Here is a 16758-nt window from a genome sequence, read left to right as displayed (position 1 = left end):
TTTGGGGACAGGGACAATGATGGACTCTTTAAAGCATGTGGGGACTACAGACTGGAGCAGTGACCTTGTACTTGAGTAAAGTAGAAGTACCAGAGTGTAGGAATACTCTGTCACAGTAAAAGTATTCTAAATGTTCCTCCAGTGAAAGTAGAAAGTACTCTCATCTAAATGTACTTAAAGCAGCGACAGTAAAAGTAGTCATTGTCTGATTGGTCCATTTCAGAATAATATCTCTGATATGTTTTATAATGATTGATCATTAAAGTGTTCTCAGAGCTGGTAAAGGTGCAGCTAGTTTGAATGGCTTTGTATACTGCAGGGTAGCTGCTGGATTTACTGCAGGTGAACTAAAGTCTGATTTAAGGGATTATATTTACCATCATTAATCCTAATCTACCTAGCAACTAAAGGGCTTAAATAAATGTAAAATGTTTCTGAATTGTAGTGGAGAAGAAGCACAAAGTAGCACAAGATGGATACTCAAATAAAGTACAAGTACCTCAAAATTGTATGTAAGTACAGTACTTGAGTAAATGTACTACTTATAGATACTTCCCACCTCTGAGAGTAACATGTGAAGAAATGTAATCAGGAACTTAATCTAAGAATACTTTTTGTTCATTTTAGATGCAATGCAAATAAACTCAACAAGGTGTCTTTACTTGTAAGACAACAGAAAAATGTAACCTTAGAAAAGAAGTAACCAAAATATTCAATATAAAAAATGTGTAAACTCAAATGATAGGCTATAGTGAAGGGAAGTTTAGGAAAGCTGTCTCAGTTTATTACATTAATTAAAAGCAAACAAAGACTATGTGTTTAATAAATGAGGTGTCCAGCTACTACTTAAAAGATGAAATATATGAAAATAAAATAATAAATAATACAAATAATGCAGAATAAAAGTAGAGAACAAAGAAAAGCTATACCTATATGTTGAGTTGTATTTGAAATTGTATTGTAAAATTGGTTTCCTGCTAGAAATCCCCATTTATTTGTAATGTACCAGTAATCTGATACTGCATGGAGATACATGCCGTGACCTTTACTTCATATCCTGCAGACCTCTTACTCCCCAAGCCTGCACTGCTGTAGAAAAACCTTCATGCAGAAATCAAAATGATGTGATATTCTTATTATCTGCCATGCGTAAAAACGTATGAAATGACTCATAATATGATGAAAAAAACAGTACGCCATATGGCAATGAATATTACTGAATTATTAAATGCATCCACCATTATTGTGGGTTAATAGGAACAACATTAGGTCGCATTACCATTTGTGTTTCAATTTGGACTACATAAATGTAAATCTAATTCAATTTAGAGTTTCTTATATCTTATGTACACACACAGTACATCATCAGAACCTCCAGGAGATATTGAACACACAAAGAAAAATGCTGCTCTTCTACACAGATGATAATATTGCTGTATAAAGTTTATTGCATAATAATTTCAGGATATTTGTGGTATTCAGCAGCTCTCATTTGTAAAGACTGTGCTCCAGCCATTGAGGTAAACACATTTTCAGCATATTATAAAAACACAAACACATTCCTTCAGCCTGTGTAATGCAGTCTTTTTTTAAATGACATGCTGTGAATCTCCAAACCCACTGCTCAGACACACTACTGCATTTTTAAATTGTGGTAATTCCTCATGTCTGTAATTCCTCTTTCTGTTTGACACTTCCAAGTACAATCCTGTGTCCCCCAATGCTTCCCTCTACAGGAATGCAACAGCATAGCACACATACTAACTGCACATGCACGGTAGAGATCATGCATAAACATTTGCTTCATTATTAAGCGTGTTTCTTCTTTGCTGCTGTTAAGTTTCAGGTTATTGTCGTTATACGGTACATAGCACAGCAGTGCTCTTCAGTGCATTTAAATGATTGTGCTTTGGATACACGCCACCTACTCATCTATATACTCAAGTAAAAATCTGAAAACATTGCACGATATAAAGCATATTCAGAGTATAAATAGAACCACATGGATCTGACTAAACTATAGCCTTCAGAAACATACTACTGTATATCAATGACGACAAGCCTAGGCTGAACATGGATCATGTGTCTCAGGCACAAGTGAAAGGCGAAATAAAAACTGAGTTTGTGTTTTGGTTTTGTCTGTCACAACAATCGAGAGACTGTATATATCATCTCCTTAGAGTAGTAGAGTAGAATAGAAACTTTATTGCTCATGCATACATTAGAAGTCAGTCAAAACCGGTTTTAAAGGAGCCCTATTAAGCTCATTTTTAGAGTTCATATTTAGTGTCTCTACTGGGACATGTCTCCATGCTGTAATGTTCAAAAAGCTCTTTATTTTTCTCATACTGCCTGTGCTGCAGCTCCTCTTTTCACCCTCTATCTAAAACCAGAGCCCGCTGCCCGGTTGTGATTGGTCAACCGCGTAAAGATGTCCCGCCCCTTAGCCTATCACATACAATTTGTGGAGCACTGTCCAATAGCAGCGCTAGTGATAAATAGCGATGTCACTATGTTAGCGAAGAACACAAAGAAATCCAATTGAGGCATTTTTTTTCGGGGGGTGTGGGAGAGAAACTCCCTCTGGAGGGAACTTTGGGATTTTAGCCTTTGCAGACCATTTACATGCACAAAAACCTATACAAAACAATGGAGAAATGGGAAAACCCAACGAAGCACAATAGGGCCCCTTCAAAGTTTTTGTTTCTCTGCTTGTCATTAGACGAATCCCTGCCAAAGCTGTCTTTGTTGCCCTTCCCAGTTCATATCGACCGTATACAACACAATCTCTGGTTGGCCTGTGTGGCACAAGGTCGCCTCTGTCTGCCCTCATCACTTGGCAGCCAAGAAGGACACACGGGGGACGGATTTCATTCAGGCAAAATAGATTGCTCACTTCAAAGAGTGATGATAGTCAGCAATAATGTCACATTGCGAAGCTAAACGCTGCATCACTTCTGAGCTCCCAAATTTGTTATTCCTCGCTGGGTAATCCGTTTTCATCTCTCTGTAAAACCCCCTCTTAGTCGCTGTCCTCGTAGATAATTATTTCTTGTTATTAAGACTGAAGGCTAAAGCTCTTTAAATTACATTTAATAACATCTAAATTATTGAATGTAAATATGAAATATTACAGAATATAGACTTTCAGTTTAAGTCACATTCATGCATTTTACTCATCACCCTGTTAATCATGTGTCAGAAATGCATCCAACAGATTTCTACTGCACATTTCAATAACTGTTTATATGTGAGAGTACTGTAGGGTATAATGCAGTAGTACATGTGCTTAGTATTGTGCATGATGCAGGCCTGCGTGACATACCAAATCTACACTATACGTTCATTCACTTCGGCTTATTGCACTTGGTGCATACACACAACTTCAGTCACCAGTCACCGGATGAGTATGGGTGCAGTGTTAACGTATGCAGCAGTTTGGCGCCTCGTTCACCAGTGAATATCCAGCAGCATCGGAAGTGTCATCAAGGTCAGCATCAGGCCACTGCAGCTTTGAAATAGGACACTCCACGCAGAGCATGGGAGGAGGAGCTCTGCAATTACAAAAATTATACAGGTTTGATTTGCAGTCAGTCAAATGTTTTCTTTTGTGCACAAACATGACTGTGAGCAGCTTACTTTTCATGACCACTGAGGTTTTGGTTGCTGTGGCGCCTGTGTCTGGAAGTTTGATGTTGCAGGTGAAGTTGGAATTGCCGTTGGGCAGGTTTTTAAACAGCAGGCGACAGATGTTGCCTGGGAAGATGCGGACTCTGGCTCGCTTCTTGAAGGGGGCATGCTGCTCCTCGTCCGGGTCGGTGGTGTCAAAGAGTCGTTCCCCGTTTGTGTACTTGCAATAAGGTTGTGGTGACTCAGCGGGAACCGCATATTTGCAATCCATCCTGAGGTGGTGCTCATCTATTGAGCAGTAGTTCAACTGAATCACCTTCTGTGCTGACGCAAAGCCTTTGTGTAATTCCAAACACAGAGAAAAACTCATTCAGGTTAGAAAATGACTTTATTATAAAAAAGTAGTCCTCTCTTAACATTATGAAAAACAGTGATCTTACCAAAAAGTAAAATTGTGGAAAGGAACAACATTCTCCCAATTTCCCTGCAAAAAAAAAGCAAGGCACAATAAAATGAAAGATTCACCACGCAATTACTATAAACGGAAACCAAACAGCAAACCTTTTTATTCAGCTGTCAAGTCTTTACATTGAGGTTTGAATGAAATACAGCTGACTGTGCTGTGAAGAGCAGGTCAGATTTCATGAATAACACACTTAACTGCGGAGGTTACTGTAGAAAAGTCACTGTACCATATTACTGAGTAGAAGACAGCCTGACTGTTTTCCGAGATGAACTGCAAACTTCTCTGGTGATCAGCCAGCACTGACACATTTCTGAGCTGAACCTCCCTGGAGAACAACGCACTGATTCCTCGCCTACTTGCATTAAAGATGTTAAGAAAATACATACACCAGTTAAGCTCTTTTTGATTGCTTGATGCAGAGCATCTCCCGCCTTCATACAAATATTTGCTTTAGTGCTGCTTCCAGTGTTAGACGTAATATTTCATCCAGACTAAAATGCACAGTCCAATGTTTAATCAAAGCTCAGATCCAGCTAATAACAGTATATGAATCATTCTCACCTTGTCTGATGCAGTTTGAGCTTTCCTCAGTGCTCTGCAGTGTGATGCCAGGGGTAGATACAGTAGAGGTCGGCTTATAGAAGAAACAGAGGAGAGAGGGAGGGGAGTGGGACAGAGAGGGAGGGGAGTAGGCAGAGAGAAGGGGGGGAGAAAATGCTGCTCCAGTGGACTTTGGGGACATTTCTCAGTATTGTATAAGGATTTTTATTGATTTGTGCACTCTGTTTTACCACAGGACAGAGGATCACATGTCAATACACAAACCTTGGCCTCATTTTGAAGGATTTAATTTGAGCTGAAAGAGAAAGAAAACGGAAATGTTGTCATGAGGGGTTTGATTATCTGAGGCACCTCAGCAGCTGTTCTACATTTCCTCATTCAGTGTGGGAGTACTAAACGTGTCAGCACTTTCTCAGCTACTTTTGCCAGCATACATTAAAATATATACATATTAAACGTAAACTCACAGATAATTAACTTCACCTAATGTATTGAGAATCTATACTACATTTCATCCTGCACACAATAAAAGAAAACAAGAGACTATGCATGGGTTTGTATTCTGCAATTGGCTTCTAACTACAATAATATTACATTGAAGGAGTGAAAGGGGTCCATACCAAGGTTGTAGCTGATCAGTACAGCCCATTTACTTTATATGAGAGGTGGACCGCACCGTGATGACACCCATCGGTTGGTGGACTGGTTTTAGCAGCCTAAAGTCGGCCATCTTGGTTATTGGCTACCATAATGTTGGTTTGTGCTGGTTCTTGTCTAGATTTGTACAAACTCTCGCTGGAGACTCTCATGAGGACTTACAGCTAGTACAGACCTTATAGATATTACAATTTACGACCTGAAATGTATTCTCTAATAGACTTCTTTACATTTGGACTTCCTTTTAACAACCAGTTTAGTCACACCCTTGCATGCCATTAGAGAAAAGGCAGGTTTAATGCACTGGCATTGCTTTTCTGACCCGGACCCGTTGCTGGTTGGTAAGAAACTGTGTTAACTTTCGGACAGTGTATTGGTTTAACTTCAAAATAGTGGCCCAAGTTCAAGTTTTTTTCAAGGATCTATATAAACCCTGAAAAAGTCTACAGCTACAATAGCAGCTCTCTGAGGCTTTACATAGGTGGGTGCATTTCTGCAGAGCCAAGTGGTGCAGTTTGGACATGTGACACATTAATTATTAGCTATCTTTGAATCTAACATAGGAAAGCAAACATCACTCCCAATTTTGCAGCATGCGGGCACAGGCACTGCACCAGTCCCCATTAGCCTACTGATTCTAAAATGACCCCAAAACATGAATGCGCAGAGCAGAGATTTTAAAGATGACATATTATGCTCATTTTGTCCATGTTTTTCCTCTATCTCTGTGATCACAACACACAGATACGCTGTTGACTCCAGGTAACCTGTGTTTTAAGGTGTTTCTACCAAATAGTAGGCCTATTTTGCAAGTGCATCCTGGCGTTTCTTTATCTCCCCAACACTCTTCAAAAGAACATAGTGCAACATAACACTATGAACATGTACAATTATTTAGCATCTGTTCTGTTTTATCTAAAAAGCATTACGAAGAACCAGGTCTTAATCTAGTCAAATCCACTGAGCTAGCTCCACTGATTCCTCTGTATCCTCTCACTGTATCCACTGTATCCTTTTCACACTGCTCATCCATTTTGTCAAGGTCCTCCCTAAGACAGTTGCTGAACTACTGCCATACTGAAGCAGTCTCCCAGGACACTGACAGAAATGTTGCAGAGCTCTCTGCAGGCGCAACCCTCTGCAAGCAATGAAAGCAGAGGCTGCTGTACTCTGATTTCTTAACACACTAACATTACATTTTCTTTTACCATGTTCTCTCCTTCTTTCTAAATAGCAGGTGTAGTGATCCCTGCCAAAAGCATTCGTTAAAGATTCTGTAGCAGCTCCTCTGCTGGATGCTGATGTTGATACACTGCAGGTGAAACACAGTAATTCCTCTTCATAGATGTGCGCTACACTGCGATTCTTCATGTCAAACTACACCAAGTATCGATTCAGCCACTACTTTAAATCCCTGCATTTTCCATTTACTAAAACACTGTTTAGCATAGTTGAATTTGTGCATTTATAAGAAGTGTTTTGAATACCATCAGCGCTGACCAACAAATCATTGTGGCTCCATTTCTGCATCATTGATTTCCCCATACATATAAATGACTTCTTTTCTTTTTGTTCAGTATCTTAAAGCAACTTGCTGCTGCAGACTTTCCTGTCTTCAAAGTTTGTGGTAAGTCTGATGGCAGACTGTGTATTCTAGTAAGCAATTACCTATATCATTGATCAGGTATCCAAACAAAAGAGTCATTCCATTATCATACTTTGCTAACATCTAAGAAGCAATGCTATTGCACTTTTTTTCACCATGTATCCTTGTCCTGCTTTTGGAGCTTTTCATTTCTCTACAGCACAGTTTGTAAGATGCTTGTTTTTGGCAGTAATTGTTTTCTGGGGCTGAGTGTGCAACTTTAATGTCCCATGTTAAACAAGCTGGAATTAATTCACAAAAAAAGAAAAAACCTTCTGCAATAGCAGCTAAAAAATAACTACGGTCCAGTTGAATATTAAACATCAGGTACAGATAAAAAGTCACTGTCTCTTGAAGGACCAAGATTGCAGTGTAAAAACTACTGCAGAGGTTAAAAATAAAGACCTTGTAATATGCTTAAACACCCCACTGTCCTTAAGTAGATGAATGGTATGAAAGTGGAGGTAACACATTCAGCAATAAAGTTCTCTATAAAACTCAGCGCTGATGAACTCAAAGGAGGTTTGAATGTCCTCCCACCACACCTTTCTTTTTACACTAGATGTCACCATTTGTGGAAGCCTCTAACTGTTTGTCATATTTATGGTGCTGTTCCAGTTTTCCTCCTGCAGAGGGAACTCTTCTCCTGCACCAAGACATGACAGCTCCCCAAAAGACATTCAAATGTGGATGAGAAGTGATATTATTGTTTCAAATTGATAGCTTACATGTATTAAAAGCCCATAACTTTAGATGTAGGAGGACATCAGCTCCTCGTGAAGCTTGGAGCCACACGTCACGCGGGTAAATGAGCATTAAATCTCTGCTCAAAACTCTAACTTTTCTACCTGATAAATAGAAAGATAGTGGGATGAATTTCCCTGCTCCTGGATGTTGCTGTGCAATAAGGATATGTTCCTGTGAAGCTGATGTGTTCGTGTTTGAGTGACTACGTACAGACGGAGCAATAACTGTCCTCAGTCCAACAGTAAGCACTGCTGCTGCTGCTGCTGCTGCTGCTCCGCATACCCACACACCCGCGCAGCTCCACCTCGGGACAGCGAGCACATTGTCAGGTAAGAGTCATGTCTCATCTTCAGAGTGGGGGGGAAAAGCGTAGACATGTCAGTGCACGGAATGTAACATGTTCAGATCGGGCTAGCGTGTACCAGAAGTCTGCATGGCTGTCACCTGCAGTAATGGGCAGATATCCGCATAAAGTGAGGGGCAGTTTGCTGCAGAGCTCGAGCTGCATGGGCGTAGTCCTATCTGCATTTGGGCTGCAGGCGGAGCAGCACACCCAGACCCGCTATCACTGCGCTAGAGGATACAGAGGCCTGATGTATGGTGCAGTTTGTCGCATGTTAAGGCTGTCTTTGTAGCATTTGGTGTTGTTGTTTTTTGCAGCAGCAGCAACTTTCTCATTGTCCCATGTTGAACTCTGGCAGGCAGTGAGGTGGTGTGAAGGTTATTGATCTGATCGGACGGACACACACCAATCGGCCATGGAGCTGCATCTGTTCGCCACCGCCTGTGTCCTCTTTAGCAGGATTGTGATAACACATCAAAATACTCACAGTATGTGTCTTTCTTTGTTTGTCTATTAGTATCAATGGGGAGGGCTATTCAAGCTATTTAAAGTTGGATGTATGTGATGGGTGATTATTTGAAAAAGATGAAAATGCTAAAATATAATTTGAGACGTGATAAAATACCTGCATGTGTTTTTATATTGAGATCAAGATGACAGACACACATTTAATAATACTGCAGCAAAGGTGTCATTACCCATGTCCACCACAGAGTTAAAAAAAGTTGACTGGGATGACGTCATCCTAATGTTCCACAAACTGGTTAAATATTGTAAAGGGGTCAAATAAGCAGCTACTGTTGGTAACGTTACCTCAAATGAGCTCCAACAGTGTACCTTAGACTTAGTATGCCTATCTTCTTGACATGAAAAAATCAATACTAAATATAATAATTAAGTAATGCTGAAAAAAACAATCGAATCAATGAATTGTGTGCATTTGTTTGTGATTCAGCATCAAGGTTAAGAGTTAAGAGCAGCAGCAGCTCACTTTCAGAATAACATTGTTGTTTTTTCTTGCTAACTGAAGCTAACTAGCTAAGTTTGTTAGCTGTTGTTGAGCTTGTGATCCTAAGAGGTCAACGTAGTGGATTCAAGGCTGTCATTGCCGCACACATGTCTTGAAGCCATTTTGTAGTTTTGGATTTATGTATTTGGGATCATTGTGTTGTCCTTTAAAAGAAACAAATTAAAATCAGAATCCGCTTTATTGCCAAGTAGGTTTTCACAAGGAATAAGCTTTGGTGTTTCAATGCTAATGATTAACATTTAAAGATACATTCAAATCAGAATAAAGCAACCTCAAACATCAAGAAACATAACATAAACACAAGTTAGGTATAATAAAAGATGTCCTGTTTGCATCTCTTTCAGTGAACTGGTTTTATACGCTTCTGTTCGCTCCTCGTGGGCCTCAGATGTTTCCCTGTCTAACTTACCTGGAGCGAAACGTCCGGGTGGACTGTGAGTTCCCTCCCACCTACCAGGTCCCGGGGCCCTACTGCGAGTACCGGCAGGACAGCCGCCTGGTGGGCAGCACGTACCCCAACGCCGTGGTCTACGTGTCCACAGAGGACCGCAGGAGGAGCAACGTCAGCCTGGTGTATCATAACCTGTGCCGCCTCACCTGGGCCCCGTTGGACGATGAGAAGCCTTTCACCTACACGTGCAGGGTGTACCAGGGAAACAAGTGGCTGGAGAACAGCATGGCCGTCCATCACAGTGAGTGGAGTTCACTTCAACTCACTACATTTCATTCAGCTGAAGATTTTATCCGACTAAGCTATTTACAATCAGTGCAATAAAACATGACGATGCAAACTGGTAGGAGTCGGAGGGGCGGTGTAGTGTGGGATCTCTGTTCCCAAAGCTCACCTGAAACAATATCTAATCTAAATGTTTGCTCTTTACAGGGATTATTCCAATCTGCTCGGCGATCAGCGTGATGTTCAAGTCCTCGCCGTGGTATTTGTCCCTGCTGATGACACTGCCTGTCGCTCTGGGTCTTCTGAGTCCATGACCTATCACATGGTAACGCCTCAATGGCCGCTTCCTACATGATTCGTGACTCACTGGTTTGGTGTTTGACTCTATGCGAGATGATTTTACTTCAATGATTTTATTTTTTAACAAGAGAGTAGAAGCCATTGAAACCCCTCTAAATAAATTAGAATGGACCTTTCATTGGGCAAAAAATGTACCTTTGGGGTGTGAAATATTAAGTCATAGACCTCATCCTCACCACTGTACCTCGATATTTCACAATGCTATCAGAAGAGGAAATGAAACATGGCAGTTTCAAATGAAATACAAACAAATGCAACAGTGTTTATTTTTTTTATTTACTTAAATGGCGGGTTTAATCTGTTGCGTGGATCAGGTTTCCCTTGTAAATAAGATTAATCGTGACCTATATATAGTATATATGTCAACAATCATATGTTAATGGCTGGGTAAATTTTGATTTTGTATTAAGGAGATGCTTCCTATAGATTTATATTTCATTGTATCACTGTCCTGAACACAAACGGGCTTGATTAACTACATCAAATAACGTAAAGATCTTCCATTAATACACAAAATAAATAGAGATTTTTGATTGGATTTATAAAAAGGGACATAATATGAAATCGTGCACTTACATTAGAGGCCTTCCAACCCACAAACTGTGCATTAATTATTTTTTTAAGACAGCATATAGGTCAGAAAAGAGGGTGTTCAACAAGTACCATACTGGCTTTTTTGGTAAGAAGTGACAGGTGCTAAAATGGGTCATCTCAGTTGGTTCACAGGTGTGTTCTTTAAAGCAAGTCACGATACTTTAGTAGAAACCCGAAACACATGAATGAACTTGGAAACCTACATATTATGTTCCCTTTAAGTTACAGACTCATCAGCGTCTGTACACACGCCCCCTTAATTGAATTCTGATTACATTACAGTCTCACCAGTTTGCTCTAATATAGATATTCAGGTTGCTGACATGGCTATTGAGTAATAGTAATATAGGACTGCTCAAACACTGCCTTTCATGCAAGTAATGCTTATCTATGATACCTGCATTACCTTATAATAGGCACCTGGCTAGCAAAAAGGCTCAAGTTTAGTCTCTTTTCTACAATAAGACAAATACTTGATTGGGATGACCTTTCGGTAACATACTCTAATGTCAGTGCACTCAGAGCTTTGATGCTAGCCTGCGGTAAACACAAGAAGAAGTGTGCAGGAGTAGAGGGTTGAGCTCTGCAGCCTCGTAGTGGGAGTGACACTGCAGCTGAATGAGTAAGCTGTTTTTTCCAGGCCGCTCAAGTAATAACTGATGGACAGACATTGCATAGACGGTGATATCAAAGGTTATGTTTGGCACAGGTTCATTGTTGTAACTAAACATCACTCTCTTTCTACAAGTACGCACATGCTAGTGTACACAGTATATGTGTAGTAGAACATATTTCAAGCCATTTTATGTCTACAGTGTCCAAACCGTCCACACACAGATTTATAGCATCTCTATGCTGCTTATTTATTTTGAATCAAATGTTGTTGACTTATAAAGACGATGCTTGTGTCCGCACTGCACTTCTGTTTTATGTTGCTGTCGTGTTTCTTTTGATCACTGCTCAGTTATATTTGCAGTAAGTAGTTATTGTAATAAAGATGTCATTATATTTTCTAAATAAATAGGTCAGCTTATTTTGTTTATTTTGTCCTACCACCAAAGGTATTCTAAATGCTATAGCAAAACTATAGTAAGAAATAAAGGTTATGCACAGTAAAAGGTTCCTGTGGTTTTTTCTTGATGCCAATAAATATGTGATTTTGATCAAGACAATTGAAGCATACACTAAAAACAACAGTCTGTATCCATAGGAAATCTCACCACATCTATAAGCAGTTGACCAATCACAACAGAGCCGGCCAGCTAACCAATCAGAGCAGACTCTGGTTTAAGACAGAGGGGGAAAGAGGTGCTGCAGCACAGCCAGTATGAGAGCTTTTTGAACATCAACCTGTAAATGAGCATTATGGGGCCCCGTTTAAAGCAAGTTGCTGTATTTGTCAGTGTTTTGGAGGTGTTTCCACTTTTTGTCCTGCCGATGGAGCTCTTGTTCTGCAGTTTTGACAGCCTCCTAAAACACATGCTATATTCATGCTGTCGAGCTTAAACAATTGAGCCCCTAAAACACATTTTCTGTTCGTTGTGTTTAACATCAAGTTTAAACTAAGCAACAAAAAAGCAGATCACAAAACATTGCATCCCCAATCTACTACACACACACACACACACACACACACACACACACACACACACACACACACACACACACACACACACACACACACACACACACACACACACACACACAACACATAATGACACAAAGGCTGCTCTCTATAAAAGGCCCATTCCTGAAATACAGGGTGACATTATTCTTGGATTTATTTGAGGACAAAGGAGGATGTCTAAACCTCTGACGTGTTTTATCAGAAGACCAGATCAGGTGAGGAAAACTCATTCTTTAGTTTGATGTAACCTCAAGCAGCATCACGTGGTACGCCACTCATTTGGGGGAAAAAGAAAGTGTTTTTAACCCTCATTGTTTCTGAGTAATCACAGAAGAATAGCAGAATTTAATCTTAGTTTTAAGCACTAATTATTATAGTGGTGCCCTCCACCTGGCAGTGGTTAATAAATGTCCCATGGTTTTAATAATCATTTTACAGTAAGGGAAATATGGATTATGGAGAAGCATTTTAGTTATTTGTAATTCTTATAGTTCAACCAGTGCATGAAGAAATAGGACACAAAATGTTGAAGGAATTATGGCTTTTTGGGCTGTTACTGACTGTAAAGAGATATGAAAGAAAAGCAAAAGCAGCTGCCTCTAATGTCACTTCCTGTGATAATAAGCGTAGTGCAGATCAGAAAAACCAGTGGAAATGTGCTTTGTATGGAAATTACAATGTCTCCTAAAACAAAGGAACAATTAAAAACACTGTGCATGACTTCCTGTTTTCGTAAATATCCTTCAACTACACTTCAACAGTCACACACAGATTGATAATAACCCTGAAATAAATATGGAGGGGAAATAAATGAGCAAAAATACATATTTATGTTTTTATTTGACTAACTTTTTCTATTTGCCTTCAATTCAATCAATCTAAAAGCTGATTTAGATAATGCGACATCTTCATAGTCATATTTAAGCATCAATTTATTTGACCCATTTCACCGGTAGTGTATTTAAGTTCACTATACATATCTTCAAAGACCGATTTCTGAAGATCAGTTTACCTTATAGTGAGCGATACATCTCCACTGCTTATACGTAAACACAGCACGAAAAGTAAGGACATTTGTGTTTGGTAGGTTGTCTCTTTGTTGTAACAATGCTTCTTGGCAGTAAATCTTATACCGTTGGACAGCCTGTTTATTTCCCTTTTAAATGGTGTCACATTTGTGAGGAACATGCATTTGTGGGATGAGTATGTGGGTTGCGCCCATGAAAAATGTGCCAAATCTTCTCTGCCAGTGCCAAACGGTGACTCAGTTGACTCTTGTTTGGTGTTGTTTGGTGGACTGGATGATTGAAGTCTGAAGAAACAAGACATGTTGCCAATTTAATAATGTATTATTTAAGAGCAGTCATGGCAGGCCTCAGGCGGCAGATCCTGAAGTTACCTCACGAACCCCAAATCCTGCTTCGTAGTACAGGCCTCTGATTTCCTCTGTTTCCTGCTCAACAATGGTGCGATGGGACTTGATTGGCTGCCGCCAGGTTTATGACATCATACTCTGTATCCTGGCCTCCCTAGGAGAGATACAGAAATGCATTGCGGGTTTGACGCCGGGTGTGCATGTGCATATTGTGTTTAATATTAGCAAAGCTCCGATGGCCCAGACCACCTAATGTCCTGGCTCTGTGCCGGGGCCACACAGATAAATTAGTGCAGCCTCAGCTCGCTGTGCGGCCGCTTCCGGTCACACAAACATGGCAGGAATCATCTCTATCAGCCTTGAGCATTAAACACGTCTTCCAATCCGAGTCAATTAGGAGCATTAAGCAGGAGTTGGAGCACAGCAGGACACCTTTCAATCACATCTGTGTCGTAGTATATGATGTAATGAATGTGTTAAACATGCTGCATTTTAATCTCTACATTCAGAATCACAAGGACAAATACATCATTAGTGATCAATGCACGATGCATTACAGCTACAGGTTTTAACAAACCAACATTAAATGAATGCAAGAGTAACTACCCAACCTCACACTCGTGCACATCACATATTTATGAATATTTATTATGTTCAGATGATTATGTTTGGAAGTGCTTGTTGAATGAATATGATTCTGGAGGAATACACTGGATGAACAGAGGGCAGCAATGTGGCAACGAAGGAAATCGGTTATTGTCCAAAAGTAAAAAGTAAAAATACTGCCGACCAGTGCGCAAAGAAATAGGCTACATATACATAAATACAAAGTTTCAGAGGGACATTTATTAACTGTTGGACATTGCACAGTTTTTCAGTTGTTTTGTTGTTCTACCAGTCTTTATGCTAAGCTAAGCTAATCATCGCCTTGCTGTAGTTTGGGTCTTTCCATGTACTTTGTGTCTTATCTTATTCTGCAAGTCTCTCATATATGGGTCTAACAATGACTATTTTTAAGAACTACTTTTTAAGAACTACTATTTTTAACTGTATGTAGACTTTTGGACAAAGCCACGTGTTGCTGTTTTCTGCATGCTAACAGCTGCTAAACTAAGCTAATCATCTGCTCTAGTTTGCACCTTTCCATTGACTTTTTGTGCAAATATCTCCCAACTTTTTCCGCAAGTCTCTCATATTTGATCTTGAGTGTACGTTGAGATGTGGCAGGTGGGTCATGTGTATGTCCGAGAGCATGATTGGTAACCATTGAAGCCTCAAAGATGTGCCCCAGTGTCAAACAAATAAATGACAGCGAGCGTCCCTTTAACCCCACTCAGCCACCCACCTCGCTGCTACTAATACACTTTATTGAGCGGTCAGGCAGCAGAGGTGACCCAGCGGCTCTGGGAACAACAACCACTTAAGGGGTATGGGCTTTGTGATCTGCCTCCCTGCTGTTGAATGGCTCTGATTGTGTGTGTTAAACAGACTATTAAGGGAAGATGTTGGAGGTATTGAGTGATAGAGGAAGAGAGAAATTAGCCTACATTCCTTTTCTTTTTACTCACAGTGTTGAGCAAGACATTATCTTTCATTGACAACAAAAAGTTCATAAATGATCCATTAACAAATGTTTTAACAAAGTCAGAAACACTGCACATTGCCTCATTTAATACAGGAAGCAAACCTGTTATTACTGAGGTCAAGTATGCCACGTTTGACACAAACCAAAGTGTGGAACCTTGTTTTTGTATTACAGTGAAGAGAAAAGCATCAGGTTTCTACGGGAAATAGAAAATGACTTAGTAATAAAATCAGTTTCAAGGTTAAGTATTTCTGCAGTTGTGGGTTGTCATGGGTGGTTGCTATCAATACTCAATTTAGTCAGCAGCTAACTTTCACAGACGTTAAGTGAAAATTAGATTTTCTCTGAACATATTTGATATTTTAAGAAATGACAGATTATTCTGCTCATCTGAAATCTCTATATTCATATGATATTAACATGCTTTTTTTTCTCCACACAACTACTGCCATTACTTTAGTTTAGTTTAGTACAATTAAGAGCCAAGCTTGACATTTATTTTTGGGAAGAGTTCCGCAATCATCCCTACAGCTGTATGTTTCCAGAAGACAAAACACATCTGCATTAAAGACACACTGAGGACTAAATAGATCCTGTAAAGTGATGGTTTTAATGTTTATCCAATGCAAAATGATTTATATTTACTGCAACAAAGGGCCACAACTGTGTGAACTTTCATCCCACAGCCCATTCAATGCGAGTTAGTGAATAAACAGTGTAAGCTGAATGAGCCTGAGTATGAATGATTGTAAAAGGGCTCTGATAATGATCAGTGTTTCGTAAGTAGCTTTTAATTCAGGGGCCTGTCCGGGGCATGCCCTCGACCAAAAACCTGGAAACAGTTTGTAAGCAGTGTGTGTTGGAGGTACCGCTAGTATAACTTGAATAAACAATAACTTGTTTCATTCATTTATTGCACTACCTTAGATAAACGCCCGCATGACTCAATAGTGTGCTTTTATTGCAGAATAGACATTGCGCGCACACACATTTCTTACCAGCAGTGGAAGTAAATGATGCTTGCCAATTTAAGGACTCAACACTGATAAAATCAGCAGCGTTAATGAGGCTGCATGACACACTAAGTGAAGGCTGCAGCAACGGTATCTGCTGTATCTGCAGTGGTTACTCATAACCGTCCCACACATTGTAAGAAGCCTTTTCAGTTTCCAAAAGCTGGTTAAAGACAGCTGAATAACGGACAGAGGGGGGATAAGTCTTCAGTTCTGTACTGAAGTAAAAGCAGAAATACTCTGTTGTAGGTCTTGCTTTGAAGCACAAAAGTATAAATATTAAAGTATATATAAAGTAGAAAAAGCCTCCATTATGCATCATTTCAGAATAATGAATACTTTATGTCTTGTTATATTTCTTCATGTATTATTGTATGTGATGCAGCTCGTAAAGGTGGAGCTAATCTCATTACTTTATAGATTGTTTGTAGTTTTTAAATGTACTCTGT

At 39.7% G+C, this 16758-nt stretch overlaps 1 protein-coding gene across 2 annotated transcripts; it reads left to right on the top strand.

Annotated features, from left to right (window-relative positions):
• Positions 1–7638: 7638 nt before the first annotated feature.
• On the top strand, positions 7639–11827 carry si:ch211-215c18.3 (uncharacterized). Of its 2 annotated transcripts, none has more exons than XM_063894372.1 (4): positions 7639–8035; positions 8408–8537; positions 9424–9771; positions 9963–11827. In XM_063894372.1, exons 2-4 carry the CDS (start codon positions 8465–8467, stop codon positions 10067–10069), a joined length of 528 nt encoding a protein of 175 aa, XP_063750442.1. In that variant the 5' UTR covers positions 7639–8035; positions 8408–8464; the 3' UTR covers positions 10070–11827. The 2 variants fall into 2 exon arrangements, with proteins under 2 accessions (XP_063750442.1, XP_063750443.1); XM_063894373.1 differs by lacking the exon at positions 7639–8035 and adding an exon at positions 8068–8301.
• The last annotated feature ends 4931 nt before the right edge of the window (positions 11828–16758 follow it).

Source organism: Eleginops maclovinus, chromosome 11 (genome assembly GCF_036324505.1).
Source record: "Eleginops maclovinus isolate JMC-PN-2008 ecotype Puerto Natales chromosome 11, JC_Emac_rtc_rv5, whole genome shotgun sequence".
Lineage (NCBI taxonomy): Eukaryota > Metazoa > Chordata > Actinopteri > Perciformes > Eleginopidae > Eleginops > Eleginops maclovinus.
This window is presented reverse-complemented; position numbering and strand designations above follow the sequence as displayed.